Source organism: Lissotriton vulgaris, chromosome 6, assembly GCF_964263255.1.
Source record: "Lissotriton vulgaris chromosome 6, aLisVul1.2, whole genome shotgun sequence".
In the NCBI taxonomy this organism is placed as follows: Eukaryota; Metazoa; Chordata; class Amphibia; order Caudata; family Salamandridae; genus Lissotriton; species Lissotriton vulgaris.
In genome coordinates this window covers 420791709-420810749 of record NC_141694.1, presented here as the reverse complement: position 1 = coordinate 420810749, position 19041 = coordinate 420791709, and the positions used below count along the sequence as shown (strand labels likewise).

The window sequence follows — 19041 nt, the reverse complement described above, 5'->3', positions numbered from 1 at the left end:
TGATAAATCGTAGAAGAATCCGGTTAATGTGTATCCAACAGGTGAAACACCCTAACTGAGAGTGTCTTCTTGACGCTAAACAAAACAACAATTGTTGAGCAAAAACTTACATATTTGGTTTCACGGCCCACTGTTCTTGGAAGAGACGAAGTCATCTACAATTCGGATGAGATAAATTAGAACAGTTAATGCGCCAGCACCATGGAAGCCGAATGACCAATTTAAATGTTATCAAGCATTTTTTAAACTGACTGCTACGTGGGTTGGGACGGACAAAATGCCATTGGGCCCACTATTTAATCTTTAGATTTCTGGAGATTTTATTTATTTTTATTAATCTTCCGAGCTAACCGTGCACCTTATTAAAGATTATCCAGTTAAATGTTGCCACCAACTTTGATTATATTTAGAATTGATGCAGGCCTTCACAAAAGGCCAACAAATACATAAAATAGATTCATATTAAACAATATACCATGGAAATAAAATATAAAAATGCATCAAAAGCTATACAACTTGACAAAACAGTAGAAATGTTCAAACCTTACTATATATCAGACGTCATTTTGGGTCGAATTACTAAACCAATTGTTACTTTGGTGTTTCTAATATTTCTGATAGATATTTCCTTATAATGTTCATCAAAGAGTATAAACAAATAGAGCATTATCAAGACACTGTATCCATGTGGACACGCAGTTTATGACTTTTTTAGACTATAAAACGCTATTTCAGCATTCTAGATGCACTTATAAAAGATGACAACTCCCAGTGTGCAATTTAAGAAAATAATTTCTACATGTCATGATTAATCGGGATTATAAAAAAAATCGATCTTTGCCATATCCAAAGATGAACATGCAAGCGATATTCCATATATTTTTTAACAATTAGACCTGAAATAGTCATACTCAGTTTCCAAATATTTTACCACTGTTTTCAAAACGGATTAGGACTCGATAACGATTTGCATAATAATGGTGGAGAAGTAAATCTGCATCATTTTAATTGGCATCATCATCCAATCCCTTAGCAGTTAGGGCATCAGTGACATCATCATTGTAATCTTTATGCCAGACCACGTTTTCACGAGCTTCGAACACTCCTGCATCAACAAACTCTGATTAAACCTAACTCAAGTCTAATGCACTGAATAGAAGGGCAGCTTCATAGTGCCAACAATGGTTTCCTTATTTCACTGTAATGTCTGGGATGGTTTCAGGCACATATTACAGTTTAATTACATCACATTTTCATAATCTATTTTAAGGAGATTAAGAATCTACGGTTTACAGACATAAAAAAACTAAACAAAAGGATTTCTGAGAAATTATACTGACATTCCAATTAAAACACATTGAGTAATGACTTCTAACTTGATATTTCTCACATCCCAAGTATAATTACATATGTTTGCTCATTTGAATACAAACTTTATTTTGGTTTTAAGACGTTTATTTGTAGACCCTGAGTGACACAAAATTCTATAAATTCATTTAGACCCCTCTGCAAATCTGCAAAAATGTGATTTAAAACACAGTGACTTGTAATCCGTATATATTGACACATTATACTAGCGAGGTGGAAAAGGTTCACACTTTTCTTGTGCAATTAGACAGATCACAGAGTGTAAACTGAAAATAAAAAAGTGCACAGAAGCATAGGTGGTGCAATCCGTTAGCTGTATTTCTCAGAGAAAGTCGACCTTGATCCACGCGCCTTAATGTGCGCATCGAAGTGACAGTGTACAGCAGATATCTTTAAACTGGAGAGAATTTTAGCTGATGTCAGAGGAGGGAAGGCTCTGGCCCAAACTAGCATGTATCATGCCCATGGGGAAACAGAGACATGCACCAGGCTGAAAACAGCTTTGTGTTTGTAGTGAAAGAAAGAATAAGCAGTGTCAGGGAGCTACTCTGTAATAGGCCATTATCAATAACTCTTGTCATCATGTTCTGGCTAGCAATATCTGTCATATCTGGTATGGGGCATGTCACCCTCAAAACTACCTCCTCTTACTTTAATTAAGGATCACTCTGGAGATACGTTTACATTGGCTGCCAAAAAATAGGTTGGCAGTCACTGTATTTTGAGTTCAAAATGTTTTATTGAAGTTTTATGCAACAAAAGAATAAACAAGTACAGATTGCATTTTTAAAGGCATAATCAAACATAACTGCAATCTTTGGTTAAATATATTGATATGTTTATGGATTAATGGTGTAAAAATATGTTTTTCATTCTAGAAGGGGTAGATTATTTTTGCTGTATGAGAGGGCAGGCATTAAAATGTTTTAAGACCATTGGTGTAAAGTGAAACTCAAAGGGTCTGATTCACAAAGGTAAATTTACATTTTTGTGTAAGTTTACGGTTTTTGGGAAATTCACAAACTGCAATTTAAACGTTAATTTGTAACTGTGGAGATTCTGCAGCCAGAGCTGGGAAGCCTGCACATAAAAAGATAGGATAGGTCTATGGACATTGGACTGTTTCTGTTGGAGCAGGACCAAGTCTGCTTTGCAAATAGCTGGGGAAAATGTGGGGCACATGGTGAGCAAAATGATAATGGACTGGAATACAGCTCTGGGGGATTACCAGTGGCTGATATTATTTCAAAACATTCTTTTCATCACCGTTTTTTTTTACTGTGATTCCCTAAGTGAGACTGCCATGCTCAGGAGTGGGCTACATGCTCACTATGCAACTGGAACCAACCTGCACCCAATTGATGAGACTCAAGCAGGGTGACACTGGTCCTAGGTTGCTTGTGTTCCAATTCAATGAATTGAGATGACAGTTTGGGTTTGATTGTTCTTATTAGAGCATGCCCAAGGCTGTTTTGCAGACAGCTGGGTCTAATCTGAAGTGGCGTGGTGAGTAGGTGAGTAAAACAAAGATCAATTCGGATACAGCCTGAGTAATTATCAGAGGCTGAGATTAATGTAATCATTCTTCACAAAAAACAAGAAAGATAGGCTATCACTATTGTGAGCAGAATGGAAGAACATTTTTGCAAGACTTGGAATCATCCAGTGCCAAAAAGCAGAGACGAAGAAAGGGGTTTTGTAGCAGTAAATATTTGTAGCTTTTCCTGTGGTGCTACAAGGAGTCGCCTAGTGACAGACTAAGGTGCTGCAGTCATACTGCTGACTCAACAGAAACTCTATAGCAACAGCTGCTATTTCTTCATTTTTATCCACAATTAACTCATTCACATAACATTTCGGCAATTGTTGGTGACCATGATCTCATAAATGATGTGAATGTGTAGCAGTAAATCTCAAATAGCTGCACTGCAGTTACATAATATGCATAATACAAAGGTGAGCTTGAGCTATTAGTACACTTCAACCATGGACTGCTTATAGCCCCAATGTGAAGAACTTTGCTACTGAACATCTTCCACCCACACTGCTTCTCGCGCAGCACCTACCCAGACCCCCCCTCCTGCGCCTTGGGTCAGGGCGATTGCGGACTTTTTCACCTCTAAGATCCAGCGGATCCAGGACTCTTTCCTTGTGCTGGAGCCTGAGATGCCAGGTCGGGTGGAGAATGCCGCTGTTACCCGACCTAACGCAGATGTGGCCTTGGCAGCTTTCCCTCCTCTCTCGCTGACAGCTTCATTTGACCTGATGGCTGGGCTTAAGTCAGGTTCCCCTCGGGATGCCTGCCCCGCAAAATTTCTGGCTAAAATGGCAGCTGTCATTAATCCACTCGTGAACCCCCTGTTGAACTGTTCTCTTGCACAGGGTGTGGTTCCCCAGTCCTGGAAGCAGGCTATGATTATTCCCCTGCTCAAAAAGCCTGGTCTGGATGTGGAGGTGTTAGCGAATTACAGACCTATCTCGCTCCTGCCGGCTTTTGCGAAGGTCATTGAAAAGCACGTGCATAAGGTGCTTGCCGATTACCTGGAGTCCCACGACCTACTGCACCCTACCCGGTCGGGTTTCCGCGCCAATCTTAGCACCGAAACAGCTCTCCTGGAAGTCTCGGAGGCGATAAAGGAGGTGCTGGATTCGGGCGGGAGAGCGATGCTGGTGATGTTAGATCTGTCGGCGGCCTTTGACACCGTCCCTCATGAGGGTCTGCTTGCTAGACTCTCAGAGATTGGTCTTCGAGGGACGGTGCTCCAGTGGTTTCGATCTTTCCTGGCAGGCCGTCGACAAACGGTCTGGGCTTCTGGTTGCTCCGCCGAGATGTCGCCATTGGATGTCGGAGTTCCCCAGGGCTCTGTTCTGAGCCCAACTCTATTTAACATCTTCATGACCCCTCTGGCGGCACTGGCGGAGTCCTTCAGGGCCCAGATCGTTTCCTACGCCGATGACACCCAGCTCCTCTTCACCTGTGAGAGGGGTGCGGACTTCGATGGAGGTAGGATCCAGGGTTGCCTTGAGGCTGTGTTTCAGTGGTTCCATCATAACAGCCTCAAGTGCAACTCGGATAAATCCGAGGTCCTCTTTTTTGGGTGCAGTTCGGACCCGGACTGGAAAGTGTGGTGGCCTGAGAACATGTTTCCACCAGCAAGTTCGTCCCAGGTGGCTAAAAACCTTGGGATTAAGATCGACAATGGCCTCACACTACGCTCGCAGGTAATCGGTCTCACTGGCACCTGCTTTGGCCTACTCCGGATGCTTCGCAAGTTCCTTCCCCTGCTATCGGAGGAACACAGGAAGATCACGGTGCAGGCGATTATAGGCTCGAGAATAGACTATTCCAACGTCCTCTATCTCGGCCTGCCAGAATACCTGGTCCAACGGTTACAGGTTGTCCAGAATTCGGCGGCACGTGCCATCTTTGGACTATCTCGCCATGCCAGAGCCTCGGGCCTCCTGGAGGCTCTGCACTGGCTACCTGTCCGGAAGCGGATAATTTTTAAGACTCTCACCCTGGCACACAAAGCCTTGCACGCCTCCGGAGCTAAATATCTTCAGAAAAGGCTGTCCTTTTACCTTCCTGCCAGGTCGCTTAGGTCTGAAGCCTTGTCTCTTGCTGCAGTGCCCCGCGTGAAGAGAGCTCGCATCGGTGGCCGCTCTTTTAAATTACTAGCGCCTCAGTTGTGGAACAAACTGCCTGTGTCCCTGCGCAGCACTCCTAACTTGTTGGCCTTTAGGAAGGGGCTTAAAACCTGGCTTTTCACCTCTTAGTTTCGGGCCCTATTAGGTTTCCTTTTCCTCTGTTTTTGTTTACTTTCCCTGTTGTGTTATGAGATTAGTGTGCAATTCAAAGCGTCGGGACACTCTTTTGAGTAGCCGCACGCTATATAAAACCTTTGTATAACATAACATAACATAACATAACTGCTTAGCTATACAAGCGAGGCGGCCATCTTGTAATATCTAATTCAACAATCAACCAAAAACTAAGGGCCATATTATCAAGAAAGGGCAATACATTATCACCGCTTTTATCGGCAGGAAACTGCTGCTAAAGTGGCGATAATGGGCTTGATAATATGCCCTTGTAAATTCCCATAGAAGCCCAGGTATATATGAAAATTTTGGAAATGTCCCTATTTGCAGGGTTACCCCAAACATTTTGCCTGCATTTTCCTCTTTTTCTGACCATCTTTTTGTTGGGCTTAGGATTCTGGGCACTTTTAACTGTCCATTTGGTCTATTTTAAAGCTCCATTGTAAATGGTATCTAAAATGTGCATATGGCCAGGCAAGTTGAATGTCATTTGTGGGCTGCAGTGCAGACAGATACAACCCACATATGTGATCAAATAAATGCCTGCCAGAAGTATCAATGTGCTCTGGCTAGGCTGTTGTTTAAATACAGTGCATTGAAACATAGCAGGAAAAAGTGCCATTGCCATGTATGAGAGGTCTATTTTTATATGTTCTTAAGTCATCCCTAAATGGTGACATGTACGTGTACAGGGAGGGTGCTACTATGTAAAAATAACAAAATTCTGATGCCCCTAAAGGAATTATTCAGTTGAATTCTTTTTCTGATAATGTCACAATCGTGATCAATATTTTATAAGCAGGAGAAACAGTTAACGGAATCAGACGATCAACTGTATCAAAACACAAGTATTTTATTCTCGTGATTTCATTTATATTATTATACTTTTTCTTTTTCTTTATGGCAACGACAAAACTGAGAGAATTACATTTGGTTACAGTCTTGCAACATCACCATTTGCCAAAAACAATGGATTTCTCAAATACCATAGTATGCGACACAGTCACAAATGATATGACAATTTTTGTGTATTCAAATTACAACAAAATAAGCAAAAATGGTGATATTATGTCGACGTTTCGGTCCTCCCTTTGGTCAAGAAGATCCTTAGGACCATCATCAGGACGATGTAGTTGCACATATATGTCTAATGGGGGAAAGACATATATGTGCAACTACATAATATCACCATTTTTGCTTATTTTGTTGTAATTTGAATACACAAAAATTGTCATATCATTTGTGACTGTGTCGCATACTATGGTATTTGAGAAATCCATTGTTTTTGGCAAATGGTGATGTTGCAAGACTGTAACCAAATGTAATTCTCTCAGTTTTGTCGTTGCCATAAAGAAAAAGAAAAAGTATAATAATATAAATGAAATCACGAGAATAAAATACTTGTGTTTTGATACAGTTGATCGTCTGATTCCGTTAACTGTTTCTCCTGCTTATAAAATATTGATCACAATTGTGACATTATCAGAAAAAGAATTCAACTGAATAATTCCTTTAGGGGCATCAGAATTTTGTTATTGAAAATACCCAGTTCCTGGGGGATAATTGGGTGGCTCTATAGTTTCTAGACTATGTAAAAATAGCCCACACTACCTATTAGGGCTAATGTGACCTCCCAGTAAAGGCAAAAGCTGGTTTGCTTTGTAGCCTTTCTTTCCTTTTCCCCAAATATGCTATAAAGGAGTTGCAATCCTAATTCTCTATAGAAAAATGTTTTAACGTTATATCCTGATTTCAAAATGTTATTTAATGGTGAAATCACATTTTGACAACTTAAACAGAAATGTAAATTTATCAAAATGTACTTCGAGCTGTATGAGACTGAACTGCTTTAACCCCTCCCATCCTGATTACGAGCTGAGCTCGTCATCAGCCACGGTGCTTGTGTGCTGATGACGAGCTCAGCTCGTCATGGCCATTAGAACGCTCGCACGCTGGGCTAATTCCCCTGCAGTGCTGAGCGTTCTATTGAAACGGGTGTGGCAGTGACGAGCTCAGCTCGTCATGAGCACCGGGGCGCTGTGCGCGCGCCCCCCAGCACAGCAGGAAAATTACCTCAGCAGCTAAGGAGTTAAACCCTGTTCTTCTACTTGTCACACCTCCAGAGCTTGACTGCTCATCCTTGGCTGGGAAAGTTAATGACCATGGCTCAAAGGACAATGGCTTGCCTCTAAGTCCAAAAAAGGGCAATTGGTGTTAAGTTGTACCACATAGCAGGAATTGGGTGATGGGATCAGTTGCAGAACAAATGATAGCTTTAGCACAACCTCTTATGACTTGAAGATGCCAGTGAGGAGTATCCATATTAATTTCTAGGAGGCTCCCAGGAGCCTCCTAGACAGGTAGGATTTAGTCATAGTAGTAAGCAAATCCCATGTTGCCATTGTCAGGCAGGAGACCCTACCTACATTTAGCAGTGGCTTTCTAGCTGAAGACAGACTTGTCTGATGGCCGCATGAATGCTTCTGGGTAATTTTACAGGATGGCAAAGAAGAAGCACTGCATAGGTTGCTGGGTAGATTGGGACAAAACACTATTGCATGGTAGAATTTCTTCAATCAATGTCTAGTGCACAGGATAAATCAGTGGTACCTCTACCACAGCCCCCTCAAACATGCCTGGACCCTAAAGACTCCATCTGAAGAAGAAGCCCCTGCTGAAAGAAGAAAATGGACTCCTGTTGGAAGAAAATGACTCACACAAGGGCTCAGGGGGTCAAGTATTGAGGATTCATGAACTCTGCTGGCACACAGGTAAGCAAGAAGTTAACCTCCTGCTTACCTGTTGTAGGGACTCAAAACACAGGTCTCCTGACTTCAAGAACGTCCAGATGACTAAAGAAGATAATACCCTTTAGAAGTCCTGGCAGGAGAGAGACCTGGTGCCCAAAAACCTACCCTGATGACCTAGGAGCTGCGGGACTGATCAGAACAAGCCTTCCCAGTAGTTAGAGACTAGTGCTCAGTTAATACCTATAACCAGGGCAACCCTCTTGGAGTATTCGAGCTCCAGTCCATCTCAGCTGATCTGCAGTTGCACCCAGGTTCTGGTCCACAACAAACTGTGGTTTTTCCCTAGTGTCTTTTTCACATTTTCTAGGCACTTTTTGTCTTACAGCTTAAAAAATGAGTACCATTATCTTCCGATTGGTTTAATTTATTTTAAATATCTTGATTTCTATTTGCTTGTTAAAGATTTCTATACTTTTCTAAATTATTAGTGATTTTTTTTACGTTTAAAGTTCTGCTTTAATGCAGAACTTTTGGCATTGCTTAAAAATAGCACTTACTTCTCTGAGGATTACCCGCTGCTTGTACCATGTCTACCTGGGGTTGAGTAGAGATTCTCTCAGGGTTGAGTAGAGCTTCTTTCAGGACTGTGTTTGATCTAACCAAAATTGATTTATTGAATTGATAGAGGCACCTCCTTCTAAATTAAAACAACCCATTTTCTCACAACAACATTATCTGGCAATAATGGAAAGGATGATTTATCTCTGCATATACCATGAACATGTTTGCTTTAAGTTATTCCTTAAGTGTTATCTAAGGAGGAATGCAGTGTTGATTGCTAGGGAATCTCTCCTTCTCATTAAGGTGTTACATTAAAGGTGAGGTGATATTTGTATAGTATATGCTGCTTTTCCGGTTCACAGGCTCTTGCACTATGCAGAAAAAAAACGGAATAAAAACTTGCCATGTTAAAAAAAAAATGTCATGCATGCCATCTTTCTGTGTGGCCTACACTGGATCATTGGTGAGCTGAGAAGGGGCAGTATCCAGAAACATATGCTATATACTATATACATGCTATATACTGGGAGAGACAGGTCCTCTTTGGTGAACACTCAGCAATTTGCAGAGATCACATCGTACGATGGTATAGATACATCGACGATGTATTTCTGAACTGGAATGGTACACAAGTACAGGCAGAAACTTTCATTGAGAAGTTAAACATTAACAACTAGAATTTGGCATTTACTTCCAACATAAGTGCATGCCAAGCAACTTTCCTGGATGTCTCAATTGAGATTACCAATGGCTGCCTGGAAACAGCATTATTTGGGAAACCTACTGCAGGGAACACGGTATTGCACGCCAAGAGTCACCATCCTCCGCATCTGATAAGGAGCATCCCTTATGGGGAAATGCTCAGGATCAGAAGGGTTTGCAGTACCGAGGCACAGTGCAAGCAGCACAACATGCCAGTAAACAAAGGTTTCTGGCTAGAGGGTATAGCGAGAACATATTGGCAGCTGCCATACGCAAAGCCAATGCCCTTCCTCGTGCAACAGCACTGTTACATAAAAAATCCTAGTGTCCAACTCCTATGTCTACGCAGCAACCTATCAGACTAATATGGTCATTCAATAGCCAACATGGGGCACTAAGAAAGATAGTGAATAAACATTGGGATCTGGTGAGATGTGATCCCGTGATTGGTGAACTAATGCCGAGAAAGCCAGCAATTACTTACAGAAGGGCTTATTCCTTACAGGATGCTTTGATTAAATCTAGCCCAGAACTGGAACCACCTAAGGATTGGCTGGCAAGCAGTAGAGGTTTCAGGAAATGCTCTACATGTAAAGCTTGTTAGCATGGGGTAAATAGAACGGAATATCTCACCCCTTTCTCAGTAGTCCCATGCAAAATCAACAAAAAACTAACCTGCAAGAGTGAATTTGCAGTATATGTGTTGGAGTGCCCGTGTGGCTTAAGATATGTGGGCAGCTCTAGGTTGCAAGTCCACAAATGTGTACTCCAACACTTGAGGGCTGTCAATACCAATGATTCTAATTACCCAGTGGCTAGACACTTCAAGGAACATCACAACAACAACAGTTCTCTCCAGAAGTACTATGCCATTGACTCAGTGGGCCCCCTAAGAAGAGGATGTGATAGGGATGCTGCACTCAGAGCTTTAGAAACAAGTTACATCTTGATGTTGGATAGCAAAGCACCTCAGGGACTTAATGCCTCAGAAGATTTTTATACCTGTCTCTAGGGTAAAAAATTCCATAAACATGCCATTGAGTAATCTGAATGTTGTGTGGTTTATGGTATTACCGTCATCTTTCAACACTATCTTGCAAGCAAATGAAATTTATGTAATACCATCTATTTTTGCTGCAAGATTCTGGTTGTTTTTGTGTTTAAACCATCTGTATAACTGAAAAAATCGCCACTATCTGTGTTTGGATGGCAGACTGGGACCAGTCTGAATAACATCCCATTCGCAAACACAAATCTATGTATTTTTTTAAATCTATGTTTCAACATAGTTTTAATTTGACAAAAAAAGAAATTTTACCCAAAAAAATGTAACTAGTATTTGGTAGGTGTTTTTAAAGATGATGTATTTCATTGATCACATACCCTACCTTTTACTGCACACATCATCGAGACACTATTTGCACTTTATTTTTTCACTTACTTATTTATTCTGGTGTCATAATATAGGATGCAAAGCTGCAAAACCGGGCATACACATAATGTATTTTTCTGGTTGAATCATTGCGTGATGGCCACTGGATGAGATGTTGGTTGACTGCTTTAACATTTAATATTCAACTAGATATTGTGTACATCTTAACAGTATTGATTTTAATTCATCCTTTTATATATAAAGAATTGGATTTTAGGCCAGTTTTTTAGGACATGCCATGTATTTTTTGTATTTTTTATATATTTTATAAATATATTATATATTTATAGCTAAATTATTTATTCTGCTATTTTTGCACTAATCTATGTTACTTTATGTAACTGAATTTAGTTTGGGCATGTGCCAATTTACAAAAGTTGCAGTTTGATTCATGACAGTTTGTCCTTTATTTGAAATATTACCGTTATGGGGATTTATCCCAATACTTTTTGCCCGTTGAAAAGGAAAAATTTCAGTATTTTTACTATGTTTATTGTGCATCCTAATGACACCCAATGAAAATGTTGCATTCACTAGCACTTTCAATTTAAAATTCTGCCGCCGCCCCCTAAGGCGCCATGTGACCAAGGCCTCTGGTAGGCCGAAACGTTATGCTGTCTGTTGCGGAATAAAAATCACTCACAGAAATCTGGGTCTCCTGTTTCCTGGCGGTACTGCGGCTGGATTTGAGTCAGTTTGCTGTTTGTGGAAACCTGTGTTCATATATATATATATATATAAATATATATTTTTGGATAACAAAGGAGGCGGCACAATCAGGATATCTTTGTTAAGCCTTATTTATTTCAAGACATTTCACCCCACCAACGCGTTTCAGCCTTACACGGCCTTGTTCACGGTTGGTTAGTCCCTCTACAGTGTTTGTATTTATACTGGCCCATAGTTAGCGAATTATGCGGCATTATGGGGTATGTAGTTTTTGTTACATTTCAGTGAAAAAAAAAATTATTTTTTAAAAAGAAAAGAAAGACTATATATATATATATTCACTGAAAAAAACATAGGTTTCACACCAGTTATAGTTAGGTGGAAATTTTACTCGCATAAAACCATTGAAATTCCCACGTGTTATAGTTAGTTGGACTCACTATAACTTGCGCGTGCAATGCACTGCTGATGATGTCACATATTACATAACTCATGACATGGTCAGTGACATCACTCATGACATCACTGACATCAGCATTCTGACACCTTCCTTCGTGGTATCAAGACACCGCCCCCAATCGGACACCTGCTCTCGCACCCTACTAAAGTACCCTGGACTCTGACTTTACACCAACACGTCATTGTACACACCGATAGTGGCAGGTGAGCAGTGAAGCCTCAGTGCGCTGGACCTACAATTGAGCACAGTGCGGGAAAGGTGCTGGGGTGCTGCACCATGGGTGCACAGGTGCAGGCAAGAGATGCTCCCATAGCTAATAATGTAATCTCTGGCCTCATTCATATGTTTCATTTTAAGGGCATGCTGGAGCGCAATGTTTCTCATGGACCCCAGCGTCCTAGGCCAACGGGTGACGGGAGGTAAACACTGAGGGCTGGGTGCAGTAGGCTGATGCTCTGTCTACATCTCCCTCTGTTCTTTTGACTCTCCCTCCCTCTCTCCTTTGCAACCACTCCCTCCCATTCTCACTATCTTCCTTTCATTCGGAGTACCTTTCTTTTCCTCTTCCACATGGCACAGATACTTATGTTTCATTTTTGTCTTGCAGGTTTTGTACGCTGATTCCGGAGGAGTGCCACCCACATATTTATTGTTATACTGCTGTTTGTTCTAATAAACTTGTGTTTCCATTTATTTGTTTTGTTTTAATAAAGGTTTTTTTCCCAATAAATAAGTGAGTGTATAGGTCTTCTTTTTCTGACAACACTTTAGTTTATTGTGGAAATTGTCTGTTTATAGGAGGTTATGGGGGAAAACGTTTGTAATTTTGTGATGCACCTACCAAATATAGACCAACAGACTATTACATAAATGAAACCTGCGTAATTCTACAACTTTAAGGGTTCTATGCGTGTATCACTTTATAACACCATGAGTACTGCCCATGTGATTACAGGACCAATAAGGCACTGCCTAGGACCACCGAGGCTTCAGAGACTGCTGAGGCCCACCCTGCATATTTAAATAAAGCCCTGGAGGGTGGCAATCCCCGGACTTCAGTTGGCCTTGAAGCCCCCAGAACAATTAGCAAACAATACCCAGGAAGGTGGAGATCCCCTAGGCTGCGAAATGTCTCTATGCCCTCCTGCTCCTAATTTACATGTGACATTGAGATCCCCAGTCCTACAGAGATCCCGCAATATAATAATAAGATTGGCCATGGAACATTACCCACCAGGGGCCTCATTTAAATGAACGGGTTAGAATCCACTTTTTTATCTCAATTCTTACCATCTGGACCCGCTCTATTAAAGTGATATAATGTTTTCCTCCTCTCTCTTCTAAATATATAAATCCTACCAGAGGTTGAATGACATAGTTCAATGAGCTGATGATCCTGGGATGAGTAGAAACAACAAAATTACAACAGAGGGTCCCTGAAAACTAATACTCGGAGAGGGAGGCAGGGAACAAGGCAAAAACACGAACAGAACCTCTCACTAGTATTCATTTAAATCTAGGTAATCTATCCTACATCAGTTCAAATAATAACATTGTCCTAAAACAGAAGTTATTGAAAAAACATCTTTTCTTTTTTATTTAAAAGGTTTTCTGATAAGTAAGAACATCATAGAAACAAAAAATCCTATTTGTGGAAACAATGTTGTATGTACATTCTATATACATATATTTATTTATATTATTTACAATACCCCCAGAGAAAAGAACATCACACATAAAGGCCCAATCGAAAAAAACACATAATTCGTCCAGACACACAGTCTTACCAATCTCACAAACTCTCAACAACTGAATCAAAATACAAGAGAAAACAATTTGAAACAATATAGAGACTTCACAAAAACACATAAAATATATACAACATGACACAACAAAAGTGAAGCGCTGACGCGCATTTCGGAAAAGGAATCTTGTCCTAACTTCCTTCGCCAGGGCGCATTAAGATCGATATTTCCATGTATCTTATTCTTTTACTTGTCTCTATAATACAGTGGTTCCAATCCAACAAAATATTAACCGGGGGGCTAAATCTGGAGTCAGTATAAATAGCTGACAATCTTCTACTTTGTCTCTGTAACTGTCCCGAGACTGAGTAATATAGAATTGAGTGAGAGCTTCTTGACTGAGTGAAGTGAGTGTCTGAATTGGTAATTACTTTTACCTCCCAAAAGGAAAATTTTGCTTTACCTAACAGTTATTTGGAGCTCTATTTCCCTTTGGGTTATAGGGAGTCCCTCTCTTTGGTTTAAGCCCATGAGTAGAAACAGCTACACGAAGAAAACGAGTCTTCAGCACAATGCAAGCAACTTTGAAATATTGGTGAGTGCTGCCTTCTATTTGCCTTCTCCCGCTCATCGCCAAATTTATGTAGTGAAGAGACAGACAGCAGTGGATCCGATAAGTGGATTTATTGCAGGAAAAGAAGACAGCTTAAACAGCCTCCAATAGCAGCAGACAGCAAGGCAACCGTCTTCCCCAGCACCATGTACAAACTCCCCAACGTTCCTCTCATGACAGCCCTACATTCTAACATTACATACTTACATTCGAGTAGAATTACATACTAACATTCTACTATGACTTACATTGGAACACTACACAGAGCACATGACTTTACAGCAATGAGCTCATGCTTTCATCCAAGAGTCTTGAGACCGGTAGGGGTGAGTAGTTCGCTTCCCACTCCCTGTATTATATAAACGCAAACTGACACACCTTCCACAGGTATACTACACTGCCCAAAGCACATCACTTCACAGCAATGAGCTCACGATTTAGGCTCACAGTTTAATCCCCGAGTCTTCAGACCAGTAGGAGAAAGTAGTTTACTACGTACTCCCTACATACTATAAACCTATACTTGCACTACTTACACAGTTATACTACAGCGGCTAGTACCATAAATCCCCCAGAGCCCATCACTTTACAGCAATCAACTCCGTTTGATCCCCGAGTCTTCACACCAGTAGGCGTGAGTACTTCGCCTCCCGCTTCTGGTATAGTATAAACACGGTAGCGTCAGGAGATTGCTTCCCACTCCCTGTATGGTATAAACGCCTACTAACACTACTTGCACACGTATGCTACAAAGACCAGAGCACATCACTTTACAGCAATGAGCTCACAGTTTAGGCTCTCGGTTTCATACTTGAGTGTAGCAGCATATCTTCTCAGCCATGTCACTCTGAGCAACACTGCACTTTCAGACCGATAGGAGTGACTCTTCGCTTCGCACTTCCACACAGAGGTTACAGTGCTCCTACCCTCCTTTCCTCTTTTTTCCACCCTTTTTTCCCCTTAGTCGCTTCAATGGAATCACAAAATGGTGGCCAACACTTCCTAGTTACAACCGCTCGCATCCAATGAGCAGCAAGCTTGTGCTCGTAACTCCTCAGCCAATCAGATGGCAGAATTCCCAAATATCGATATCTGTAAATTTCGATATTTCTCCAAAACTACTAAACCAATTTACACCAAATAAACAAATCAATGCTTTCTAGACCAAGAGCCTTCTCCCTGCCGAATTTGGGGTAATTGCGTTCATCCGTTCGACCTGTAGCCTCGTCTAAAGTTTCCTATGGAAATGAACATTGAGAAAACACATTTTCGGACCCCTTTTATCTCAGCCCCCCTTGACCAATCACCCTTAAACTTTCAATATAGGAGCTGATATGAACAAAGAATTTGTTTTGAAAATTTCATAAAGATTTGTCAAACAACCCCAAAGTGATAAGCAAAACAAAAAATGCTCTTCCTATGAAAACTTGGTCCTAACTATAACTACCCACTGGCGACAGCCAGAAGGTAATAGGTAATATTATATATATATATATATATATATTTTTTTTTTTTGACTGACGAAGCCTTGAGCGAAACGCGTCTGTCGGGGGTGTAGGGAGGTTCGGAAACGGAATAAAGAAAACAGATCACATCATCTGTGTGCTGGCCGTTTTTTCCTGGTAACATTGTCAGGAATCGTGTGATGAGATATATATATATATATATATATATATATATATATATATAAATTGCTTTGGAAAATATATATATATATATATATATATATATATATATATATATATATATATATATATATATATATATATATATACATATATATATATATATATACATATATATATATATATATATATATATATATATATATATATATATATATATATATATATATATATATATTCACTGAAAAAGCCATAGGTTTCACACCAGTTATAGTTATCAGGAAGTTTTACTTGCATAAAACCATTGAAATTCCCACGTTATAGTTAGTTGGACTCACTATAACTTGCGCACCTGCAATGCACTGCTGATGACGTCACATAATACATCGCTCATGACATGGTCAGTGACATCACTCATGACACCATCCTTGTGACAGAGTGACAGACCTCCTTTCAGTGTAATGTAACCCTTGAAACACATATTCAAAAATAGAAACTAACATTTTCAAAAAAATGGAGATACCCATACCAGTTACAACAACCAATTCAGTAGTTCCACCATCTATATACACATTCACTCATTCACCAACAGTTCTATATAGTCACTCATACATATACTCACTCATCATATGTAGTGATACACCTATACATCCTGTTACACACCGACAGTCATCCAAAAGTTACTCACACACATACTCACACATGCAAATACACTATTGAACATCCATTTATTTGCATATACAGCTATACACACACAACCACCTTACTTCTAAGGAAACTTACACATACTTACTGTCTTAAACAATCACTTATAGAAACACAAACTTATTTAAACAGGAACTCTTACAATCTCTCACTCTCACATATACTCACTTATATACATCAATACTCACATATACTAGATTAAAAAATATGTAGTTACTGATAAAGACACTAGTGAGACAGTCATTCACTCACTAACACACACATAGACACACTCATCCACCCATACATTCCTGCACATATGCTGTCTTCAAAACACATACAAACAGTGAGTCAATCATTGATGCATCTATGTGCTAAGTAACACCCCCACCAAACCATGCAGACACTCATACTGATACTAAAAAAAACATCTAATAACCCATATACACACACATGTAGCTACTCACCAACCCATGCAGCCACTTATACACAAAGTGAAACACTGATACATATATTTAAATGTTTAAACATTACTCGCTAATATATGTATTCACTAAGATACACTTAATAAGCCAAATTTACCAATTAATTTTTTTTAAAAAAAACATCCCTTTAGTTACTTACTTAAACATTTATTCTTCCATCGACCTTTTTCATATACATATATAAAACATATTTATTTTTCAGAAAGACACACATTCACTGACTGGTGTCATCAGTGATGTCATGAGTGATGTCACTGACCATGTCATGAGTGATGTAATATGTGACGTCATCAGCAGTGCATTGTAGGCGCGCAAGTTATAGTGAGTCCAACTAACTATAACGTGGGAATTTCAATGGTTTTATGCGAGTAAAACTTCCTGCTAACTATAACTGGTTTGAAGCCTATGGTTTTTTCAGTGAATTTAATAGGTTTTTTAAATGCTAATTCCTAACTATAACTGGTGTGAAACCTATGTTTTTTTCAGTGAATTTCATAGGTTTTTTTAAATGCTAATTCCTAACTATAACTGGTGTGAAACCTATGGTTTTTTCTGTGAATTTCATAGGTTTTTTAACTGCTAATTCCTAACTTTTTATAGGGCCTCATACCTATGTGTTTTTTAGTGAATTTCTAAGGTTATTTTTTCGCAAATATCTATAGCTTAGAAATGTATGTTTTTCTAAAAATAAATTCTATATTGTATATTAATATAATATATATTTTTTTAAAGTATATTCATTTTTTTTTAATATTTCACTCTGGAGCACTCCCGGTGCGCGTACAGGTGAGCGCTACAGTGCACGTACTGGGGTGCGTCCCGTCAGCGCACCCAAAAAAAAAAAGAAAAAAAAATAATGAAGGAGTAAGCTTGAGGAATGGGGACAAAGAGAGTGGTGTAAAGAGAAAGAGAGCTAGAGGGAGAAACACAGAGGGACTGTGTAATAGATAGTAAAACATAGAAAAGGTATAAGAGGAAGTAACTGAGAAAAGGAAAATTAATAAGGGATCAAAAGAAGAGAAGAAAGAGGAAGACGGCTAAAGCAGAGGTTCTGGGAGATGGTGAATAGGTGATGAAAGTAAAAGGAAGGAGAGTAAAGGATGGGGAATGACAGGTAGTGACGGAACCAGAGAAAAGGAACAGCAGTGACGGAGGGAAAGAAAAGAGCAGTGAGTGTAAGTAAAGAGAGGTGAAAGAAGGTGGATAAAAGTGAATAAGGGTAAGACATGGGGAGTGACAGAGAGAAAGACCAGAGAGAGTAAAGGATGGAGTGTCAGAAAGGGACTAAGTGAACCAGAAAAAAAGGTAAGTGAGGGAGTGTGGATGAGCAGGGGCACTGAAAGAAGTTGAATGTGGTAGGAAAGTAAGGAAAAGAGAAGTAAATATGGAGGATAGGAATAAGTGAGGGAAGCAGAGTAAGGAAACAGGGGTGAGGTAGGGTGAGAGAAAAGTAGTGAAGTTAAAGCAAAGGGTGATGACAAACTACATTTTGTAGTCGCACTTACCATATCATTAATGAAAATTTACTTGCATGTTTATACTACACTTTGTATCCGTGAAATACAAAAGAAAAAACAAGTTATAATTAGTAAAATATATATTTTAAAATAGAAGAAACAGGTCAAGAGGTAAAAAATTAAAAAAGTGTACTAAGAAATAAAACAATAGTGAAGGATACAAAAACAGAAATAAAGTAATGTAGAAAAACAAAAAAGAGGGAAAAAGAAATATAAGGAGAACAAATTACTGAAGATAAGTAAGATACTAAAAGAATGTGAGATACCAAAACGAAATCAGGAAAGAGAAGAAAGTAAAAGGAAAATGACTGAAAAGGAAAGGAGTCTAAATGAGGATCCATTAATAAGAAAGAGGAATGGAAGATGACTGAGAGTGAGTGAAGGGGAATCACAGAGTGAAGGGATGAAAGGAATGAGGTTAATATAGAACAATAGAGGAAAAAGGAGTGAGAAAGTAAATACACAGAAAGACAAAGGGAAGGACTGAGTCAACTGCAGTACAATGAGTGAAGAAAGGAAAAAGAGTAGAGGAGCACAAGAAGGAAAGATAGGGGAAGAGAACTAAAGCAGTGGTACTGGGAGAATGTGAGAAACCTGAAAAGTGGTGC

At 39.6% G+C, this 19041-nt stretch overlaps 1 protein-coding gene across 5 annotated transcripts in view; it reads right to left on the bottom strand.

The window, feature by feature from the left end:
* MLIP (muscular LMNA interacting protein) overlaps positions 1–19041 on the bottom strand; it is a 1527370-nt gene that overhangs the window by 240761 nt on the left and 1267568 nt on the right. For 4 of the 5 annotated variants that reach the window (XM_086926435.1, XM_086926437.1, XM_086926439.1 and 1 more), the window contains one exon: positions 111–155. The exons of the other annotated variant lie outside the window; for it this stretch is intronic. In XM_086926435.1, the coding sequence (XP_086782561.1) occupies positions 111–155 (45 nt within the window). The remainder of the gene's footprint in view (positions 1–110; positions 156–19041) is intronic. 5 annotated transcript variants of the gene reach the window in all.